The sequence below is a fragment of the Aegilops tauschii genome, chromosome 4 (genome assembly GCF_002575655.3).
Source record: "Aegilops tauschii subsp. strangulata cultivar AL8/78 chromosome 4, Aet v6.0, whole genome shotgun sequence".
NCBI lineage: Eukaryota > Viridiplantae > Streptophyta > Magnoliopsida > Poales > Poaceae > Aegilops > Aegilops tauschii.
The window spans coordinates 58683929-58693440 of NC_053038.3; the positions used below are offsets into that span (position 1 = coordinate 58683929).

The 9512-nt window shown below is 50.9% G+C and overlaps 1 protein-coding gene across 1 annotated transcript; it reads right to left on the reverse strand.

Annotated features, from left to right (window-relative positions):
- Positions 1 to 4890: 4890 nt before the first annotated feature.
- Positions 4891 to 6086, reverse strand: LOC109738338 (uncharacterized). Its single transcript, XM_020297438.4, has one exon. The coding sequence runs from the start codon at positions 5968 to 5970 to the stop codon at positions 5179 to 5181; it is 792 nt and encodes a 263-aa protein (XP_020153027.1). The 5' UTR covers positions 5971 to 6086; the 3' UTR covers positions 4891 to 5178.
- Between the last annotated feature and the right edge of the window lie 3426 nt (positions 6087 to 9512).

Sequence of the window (9512 nt, forward strand, 5' to 3'; positions counted from 1 at the left end):
GTATATCTTAATGTGCTCTAAGTGGCTCATTGAAGCAGAGATGTCGTCCTGCAGAACATCTTTTGAAGAACGCACCTATATGAGTCTGATTGTTAAACGTCGCAATCTATGAGAGTAGGGTTCTCTCTAGTAACTCATGAAAGGTCTTGGAGTATGACGCATAAGCTCCACCCGCGGGGAAGACCCACGGTAGCCATGTATCGGTCAAGGCTTTATGTGAAGCTAGATTCACAGAAAACTTGCAGTTCAAGGCCCAGTCCACTGTTCAAGTTGCTTACTAGTGTAGCGTAGAGTTCTAGGTGGAAGTTCAACTTAACAGTCTCCACTGTAGTACCGGTATATAAAACAATGTTTTGGAACCAAAGGCAAATTTTGTGTGCCTCTGGGATCTGGTGGGGGATTGCTGGAATTTTGTCTATTTTGGGTCTAGCTCAATAGCAGTTTCAGAAATTCCTAATAAATCCTAGAGACCCACGCAGCCCATTCGTGCAAGGCAAGAGGTGGAACTAAATTTTAGTCCCACATTGCTAATTTAGAGGGAGTTGGACCTCTTTATAAGGGAGGCTCTTTCTCCACATGTATGAGGATGAGAACAAGAGGGACATCCATGCGCGCTCCTCCTCCGCCGCCCGCCTCGCCATGCCACGCCACGCCACGCCTCGTCACGACGCGCCGCGGGTTGCGGGAACGAGCCGATGTCTAAATTTTTGCCACGCATGACGGGTATACGAAAGGTCATGCGGAAGCTGAAACGTTTTGCTGTAGTGGATGCTGAATACAAATGGCGCACCTCTTCGCCTGCTGCCTGTTCGTTTCGTCTCCCGCGTTCCCTTCAGCTCTCGGCGCAGCCTTTCGCCTCCTTCTCTTGCGCCTATAAAAGGGAGGTCGCTCCTCTCAGAGAGACGCACCGGAACCTCTTCTTCCTCTCGCCACAAGTTCCTGAGTACTGCGCTGCTGCTATGTTCTTCCCCATCCCGACTTGCGGCGTGCACCGCAGCTCGGGACAGTAGGCCTCCGAAACCGCACCTTTTGAGTCCTGTACGGGAGAAGGGTGATAAGGTTTTTGGGGAGCGCTCAACGCGACTACTGACTTCTTCGTCACGGACGCTCCGGACTCCGACGACTACTTCCCCGACGATGACTTCTTCCCCGACGTCGACAACCTCCTCGACGACATGGCTGGCGAGGACACCGACCCCAAGACCAGTGCATCTGCTCCCGTTCCGTACGTTCTCATACTCTTTCTGTTAGAGGTTCTGTCTTGCTCTAGTGTCTGTTCTAGATGTGATCGGTTCTAGTTCATATATACAGATGCTATTCACCTTCTCCCTGTCGAATTGCATGACTTTTTTTATCTTTGCTATATTAGTCATGCTTTATCTAGTATTTCTGTCAATAAAATCATTCGGTAAATTGCTCATATTTCCAACATAAAGACCCCTCTGTTTTCATAATGCCATGACCAAAAGTCCTGTACTCTCGAGCTGAGAGGGATATTCATAATTATCTCCTTGTCCATGTCAAGAAAGTGTTCATCAAGCTTTGCTACATCCCATGAAGCGGTACTGTGATCAATAAGATCTGTAACTTTCTGTGGTGGGTTCAAAGACTTGCAACAAATTGGCCGCAACATGTGATCCCTAGGAAGCCAATTATCAAGCCAAATATTGGTATCTTCCCCGTTGCTGATACGTTTTATAAGTCCCAACTTGAGTGTGTCTCTTCCCTCCACTATGGACCGCCAAACCTGCGAGGGATTATTACCCAATTCCGCCTCAAGTAGTGTGTGTAGGGTAATAGACGGCCTTGAGGATCCGGACACTTAGAGAAGTAGGGTCCTGTAGAAGACGCCACGCTTGACGTGCAAGCAAAGCAAGGTTAAAAAGCTCAATATCACAAAACCCATACCTCCCATAAATTTGGGTTGTGTCATGACTTCCCATGAAACCCAAGCTGTCTTCCTTTCGCCCTTTTTAGATCCCCACCAAAATTTTCTTAAGAGTCCATTGATGTGTTGACACAGTCCTCGGGGGAGCTTGAAACCAGCCATAGAATATGTTGGAATTGCTTGAGCAATGGATTTAATCAATACTTCCTTACCACCTACCGAAAGTGCTTTCTCCATCCATCCTTGCACCTGTTTCCAGATCCTATCTTTCAAATGTTTGAAGGAGCCCTCCTTGGCACTTCCCACGTCAGAGGGGAGACCCAAATACTTCTCCGACAACTTTTCATTCCGCACATCTAGAATTTGCTACACATCTTGTCTCAACGAATCAGAACAACCCTTACTAAAAAAGATAGAAGACTTATCTTTATTCACTCGCTGTCCAAAAGCATCACAATATTTTTTTCAGCAAAGAAACAACCCTTGTAGCCATGTCAGGGGTAGCATTAAAGAAAAGTAGACTATCATCTGCAAAAAGGAGATGGTTCACTTCTGGAGCCTCATGAGCCACTTTGATGCCATGTATCATCTCATCGGGATTAGAAGATTTAAGCAAGCAAGAAAGGCCCTCCACCGCCAACAAAAACAGGTAAGGTGAGAGCGGATCACCTTGTCGCATCCCCCTTGACGGTTTAAATTCCTCCAGCTTGCCTCCATTAAACATTATTGAGAAAGATACCGAAGTAACACATCGCATGACAGAGTCCGTGAAGCGTGGGCTGATCCCGAGTTTCAACATAACGGCCTTCAGATATGCCCACTCCAGCCTATCATAGGCTTTCATCATATCAAGCTTCAATGCACAAAACATGTTACTCTTCACCTTCCTTGTTTTCATATAGTGCAAACACTCATAAGCGGAGATAAAATTGTCAGTAATAAGACGGCCCGGTACAAATGCAGATTGTTCTTCAGAGATGATGTCGAGGAGAATGAGTTTGAGCCGATTAGCCAATACCTTCGATGCAATCTTAAAGATCACATTGCAAAGACTTATCGGTCGAAACTGTCCTAGATTCTTTGGACTTGCAATCTTGGGAATTAAAACAATTAAAGTCTTGTTAATCTCCTCCGGGGAATCATCACCACTAAGAACGCGCAGCACCATATCAGTCACCTCATCACCACACAAAACCCAATGTCGCTGAAAAAAGTGTGCGGGAAACCCATCTGGGCCAGGAGCCTTTGTGGGAAACATTTGAAACAACGCTGTTTTAACCTTGTCATTGCTAAACGGTGCATTGAGCTTACTGTTCATGAACCCGTCAACTTCCATAGGTATATGAGAGAGCACCTCTTCCATCCCGATGGTACTCTCCGAGGTATAAAGATGCTCATATTAGTAGCTCTAACAATGTATTTTATCAATGTTGGCCCGGGCCAGGGCCCTAGCTCGCCCCCCACTGCCTCCGTCACTGCCTGCAATATCATTTGCCTCTTTATGAAGGTGATCCCCTATTTATCATGTTGGTTTTTTTGGGAAATTTATCATGTAGGTCGACGTTTATCAATCAAACGTGCCCCCGCCTCCCGTGGTGGTCGCTAGGTGAATTTGGGCCGGCCCAACTAGCATAGGCTCCCCTTCCGGTTCTAGAACCTTACTAGACCGGTTTATGTGTTATTTTTTGGTGCTTTTGTTTTTTATTTCTTCTTTCATTTTTGTTTCTTGTTCATGTTTGATTTTTGAAATTCAAAAATTATCCATAATTTTTTAATAAATGTTTGTTTTTGGTAATTAGTAAACATATTTTGAATTAACAAACATTTTCTTAAATTTGATGAACTAATTTTGAATCCACAAATATTTTTACCAAATCAGTAATATTCGTGAACATTGAAACATTTTTTAAAAACTTGTGATTTAATATTCGTGAACATTGAAAAAAATTGGGATTTTTAAAATTTTGTGAGCCTTTTTTATATCCCGAACTAGATTTATGGAAGCAGAAAATAAAAAAAAGAAACGGAAAATATATTTTTTGAAAGAGATGCCCCGCAAATGGGTTGCCCGAAAGGGCGTGTGGGCGGTGCATGTTTCAGCTCTTTCCATCACACCGGTCGATAAATAGGAGGTCCCTTTTCGAAAGTCGTGCAATAACTGAGCAAGAAAATGTTATCTTCATCAGAAAATGGTTTTTTGAGAATGAAAAGGAATTTTGTTGATCCTCCAGCATCTGCATCAAGTAATACTTCCTTTGTACATAAATGTAAGACGTTTTATGGAAGGAGTATTTTTCTATGAAGCAGCATCTGCACGAAGTAATGCAATACTGTTACAGACTGTCCGCTCATGAAAAAGTGAGATATATTCAAAGTTATGAGATTTTTAGATTTAATTACGATCGTCTGGACGAACCAACGTGTAGTTAGATGGTTAGGAGGACGGTATTATCCCAGTCCACCAGGATTCAAATCCTCGTGCTCGCATTTATCCTTGAATTTATATCAGGATTTCTGGTGATACACGTTTAGTAGGAGAAGACGTTCCCGTCAACTACGAGTCGTCTAAGATGACTTCGTAAAATCTCAAGATGACGTGTCGGCTCAGTTTTCAGAGGTGCTCATAGGAATAGGGTGTGCGTTCATAGGGGTGAGCGTATGCACATATATATGAGCTCTTGCGTCTGTATTATGTTAAAGAAAGTTACGATCGTTTGGACATTTCTTTTTTCGTTGGGTCTGAACAATTCTTTGAAGATCGTTCATGCACCAAACTTTGAAACTCTCCCTCAAAAAAGAAAACGAGAGCAAACTCAATTTATAGATAATAATGTAAATTATACTCCCTCCGTTACAAAATATAAGTCCTTTTAAAGATTTCAACAAGTGACTACATACGAAGCCAAATAAGTGAATCTATACTTTAAAATATGTCTACATACATTCGTATGTTGTAGTCTATTTAAAATGTCTAAAAAGATTATATTTAGGGACGGAGGGAGTACAATCATAACATCAACATGCATGTAAACCAAGTACCCAACAAATAACACCATCAGACCTGTAGAGACGCACGCTATAAGACACATGAGAGACCATTCTACCCCTGTGGAACCAAAACTGTAAACTAGACAGGCCTCTCCTTGTACCACTACGTACTACGTGAACAAGACACGACACGAGCCATGCACTTGCAGAAAAAATAAACACCTACACACATAACCCAGCAGACACATGCATGAGCCATCACGTACGCCACGCACACAACTACTGACCACTCTCACAGTTTGTCACATTATCTGGGCCCCGCCATGGAACATGCCATTGCCGCCGACCTGTGCCACCGCCGGTGCAGGAGAGAACTCCGGCGCCCACATGGCAGCCGCCCCGCCGCCGGATACTTTCCACGTGTCCACATTGCCGTTGTCCAAGAACGCGGTCGGCCAGAGCATCGGCGCCGACGTCCCTGCATGGCCGCCCCGGAGCCCGAGGGAGTGCAGGCCAAACTCCCCGGCGCTGCCTCCGAGCCCCACCTGGCTCAGCCCGGGCAGGCCGAGGCCGAGGTCGAACCCGACGCGGCCCTCGAACAGCGGCGCCGCGCCGAGCGCGAACAGCGAGCTGAGAAGGCCGCCTTGCGGAGCCTGCTGGGAGTGCGACTGCGCCGGCATCGGCGGCGGAGGCGCGCCGAAGTGGACGGGCGGGCGGCGCATGGCCTGCTGCGGCGCCGGGCGCAGGCGCTTGCGGGTGGAGCCCCCGATGGGGACGTTGCGGAGGGAGCCCCCGAGCGTCCAGTAGCGGCGGCAGGCGCGGCAGAAGTGGCGCGGCTGCGACGTGTTGTAGTTGTTGTAGTAGCAGAACTTGGTGTCGTACGACGCGCACCGCGGGCACTGCTCCCGCGCCGCGCCCGAGGGCGTGTTCGGGTTCGCCGCCGCCGGCTGCAGCTGCATCAGCTGCTGCTGCTGCTGCTGGAGGCACGCCATGTCCGTCGCGGCCATCGTCGCCGCGGCGTCGTGCTTGCAGTTCTGGGGATGGGCGAGCAGTGCCTGCTGCATGGGGGCCAGCTGGTGCAGAGGAGCTTCCATGGCGTCCGAGGTTGGCCCTGCAGGTGCAATGTGGGTGTGTGGATGCTCGTATTATGACAATGGAGCTCGAGCTAACTTGGCTAGATACCAGTGAGTTTTGCTGTTTTGGGATTGAAGTGCGAGGGCGTATATATACACGGCGTGAGCAAGAGCCAGTGAGTGAGTGAGTGAGTGAGAGAAGGTGTGTGGACAGTGCGGGTGTTGGATAGGCGTTGTAGGTGATGGTACGGTGGGTGACAGAAGGCTGAGGGGATGAGTACGCAGGGTGCAGGGACTGACCACGTAGAGTTGCTTTCGATCTTTGCAGGACAAAGGAATCCTGTGAGCTACCTGAATGCTGACGTGTATGCTCCCCGCACCAGACAGTTTTGAAACCCAACAGTAAAAATAAATGGCTTTTCTCCCATTCTATACAGAGTTTTGCTTGCTTACTACTGCTACGTAGGAGCTCTGCCACGCTAGTAACACAGCACCATGCTACTGCTAGCTATACTACTGTTACCATCTGCAGCGTGTTTCTGCCTCTGGCTTTTATTGAATCGATCACTCTAAAGTCGAAACTTCGAAAGGCGAGGCAGATGGTAAAAAAACTGGACAAAAATTTACCACTCTCCACGTCTACACTCGTTAAAATCTAACTGTACACAGAGTTAATGTAAGTCGCCGCGATTATTTTTCTTAGACTACCCACAATGGGTATTAACATAGAATAGTAACATGCCTATATTACTAATCTATATTATTACCTTTATAGTGGGGAGTAACATATATGTGGTAACATACAACACTTTATTTATTAGGCTATAGACTCATCTTGCCTTGATATGTGTGATGTTACTCTTACTACTAGTAAGACTACCCACAATGGGAGTAACATAGGTAGTAACATCACATATATCTAGATAAAATAGATGATGTGGCAAGCAATAAATGAAGGAAGATAGTCATGTAGTAACATAGTTAGTTACTACTAGTATGAGTAACATCACACATATCAAGACAAAATGAGTCTATAGCATAATAAATGAAGTGTTGCATGTTACCACACATATGTTACTCCCCACTATAGTAACATGAGTATGTTACTACTCTATGTTACTACCCATTGTGGCTAGTCTAAATAGCTATGTTACCGCATGCCTCTCTTTCTTCATTTATTGTTTGTCACATCATCTATTTTATCTAGATATGTGTGATGTTACTATCTACGTTACTTCCATTGTGGGTAGTCTTAGGCCAACTCCACCGCGCGACCCCAAACGGACGTCCGGTTTGGCCGGATTTTGTCCCTTTGAGGCGCCGATGGGTTCGCCCGTGTCCGGTCTTGTCCGTTGGCTCGTGCGTGCGCCCATCGCGCGGCCACACCCCAAATCACGTCCGCGTTGAACATGATTTAAAAAACAGAAAAACGTAAATAAAATGACTAAAAAAAGTAAATAAGCGCAGTTTAATAAACATAAAACTTAGTTAGGGTCGCCACAGCCACAAAACGGCCCAGTTTCACGTCCAACTTGACATAATTAAACATCAAAAATAAAATAAAAAACAGCCGCCGCCAGCGCGCTCCTGCCCGTGCCCGTCGATGCCGTCGCCGTCGCCATGTTTAGTGGCCGCCGGCGTCGTCGTCGTCGCTGACGAGGTCCACGTAGGCCGGCGGCGTCCAGAGGTGGGCCGGCGGTGCGTGGTAGACGGGGGCAGGCTGGACGGCGGGAGGTGCCTGCACGACCTCCTCCCGTGGCGACGCCTCCCGCTCTCCGGTGACCGCGGCGGCGTGGGGCACCAGTTCACGCCCCCCACGGCGTCGGCCATCTCCGGCGCGGTGCACGACCAGCTCCATTGCTGGCCCACCAGGCCGGGGTGGAACGCGGCCACCGGCTCCGCCTCCATCGCCTCCTCCGTCCTCTCCTCGTCCTTGACGGCCACCATCTCCATCTCAGGGAAGGCGACGTCACCGGCGGCAGAGAGTGCCATCGCCTCCTCCAGGCCGTGCCATTGGCGCTCGTCGTGCGTGTTCATCGAGTCCTCCATGACACGCTGCATGAGCCGGGCCTCCTCCTCCGCTGTCATGCGAGGAGGTGGAGGTGGTGACGGAGACGGGGAAGGCGACGGCGTGGGCGTGAAGCCGCGCACCCGCGTACGCCCGCGCACCTCTCGACGTGGCCGCCGCGGCCCCGACACCGTGCCGGCGAAGTAGGACGCGCGGCGTGTGTCGTGCTCGTCCTGGAGCCATGTGTCCCAAAGCACAGAGTCGGGGCCGTACCTGTCGTCGTAGTACAGGTCGTCGGGGAGGAGGCGGCGGCGGCGCTCGATCTCATCGTGGCGCGCACGGCCGCTCGCCGGCACCGGCGGGATCGGCACACGGTCGGCGCTGAGGTGCCATCCGTTGGGGAGGTGGACGTCGCTCCACGGGACCGGCGTCCTCGTATCCCAGTACCGCCGGCACACGTCCGTCGCGAGGTACTACCGGTCGCGCTCGTCGGCGGGCCTAGGGTTGATGGTGAAGGGGGCCGGCGCGGGGGCTCGAAGGGAGGAGCGCGGCGGTGACGCGGGCTCCTCCTTCTTCACGGAGCCGCGGCGGCGCCCCGAGGAGGAGCCGGCCTCACAGTCATGCTTCCCCTTGCGGTTCCAGAAGCCCATGGCTTCGAGGTGGCCGGCCGGTGAGCTCGAGGATAAGGGAGGGCTAGGGTTTGGCGCTGTCGGGTTTTGAGGAGGCCGCGGGGTGGCGTGGGGCAGTGTGGACGACGACCGGTCCACGGTTCCCACTTAAAGAAGGACGGCGACCTTTCGATGTGCGGATGACAGATGGGGCCGCCCGCTCGTGCGCATTGATGTGGACTGGTGGGAGGTAGGTGGCCGCCTGCCACGCGGCCCCGATGCGGACGAGGCGCGCGTCCGTTTGGTGTTCGCCGCGACCCAAACCCGGCGCAAGTTTGCGCTCGAAATGGGTCTGCCCGGACACAAAACGGACAAGATAGGTCCGGGCCATCGCGCGCTGGGCCGTCTCGTTTGTCCTTTTTACCCCTAACGGACGGGGCCGGACAGGATGGGTCGCCCGGTGGAGTTGGCCTTACTGCATTGGCAAGGCGACGGTGAGATCTTTGAGTTCAGGGCCTTTCTCTCTGAATCGCATTTACCTTTACCCGAAACTAGTTCGGCGAGATGGCAGGGAGATGGAGGAAGATGCATGTGAGAACCTAGGGAGCCGGGCACGTAAAGAGGACAAGGGTTCCCGGACCGAGGCGGCGGCAAATAGGCGCCTACCTTAGATCCATAGCCCTGGCCCGAGCTCAGCTGATGTGTTCCTGTCGCTGCCATGCCATGCCGGTGCCCCCCGGCGACCGCGACCAGGACTCCGCGCCTCCGCTCCACGCCGTCGATCGCATGCAGCAGCTGGCCCCGCGTCGCGCCTGCGCCGGGCAGCGGCAGCAGCCTTTGACGCGCCCTATCACATCTGATCGCCGACGACTCGTCCCTCTCCCTTCCCCGGGCCACGCCACGCCGAGACAAGCCGGGCATACGCCGGCGCCGACTCCGATGTGTCC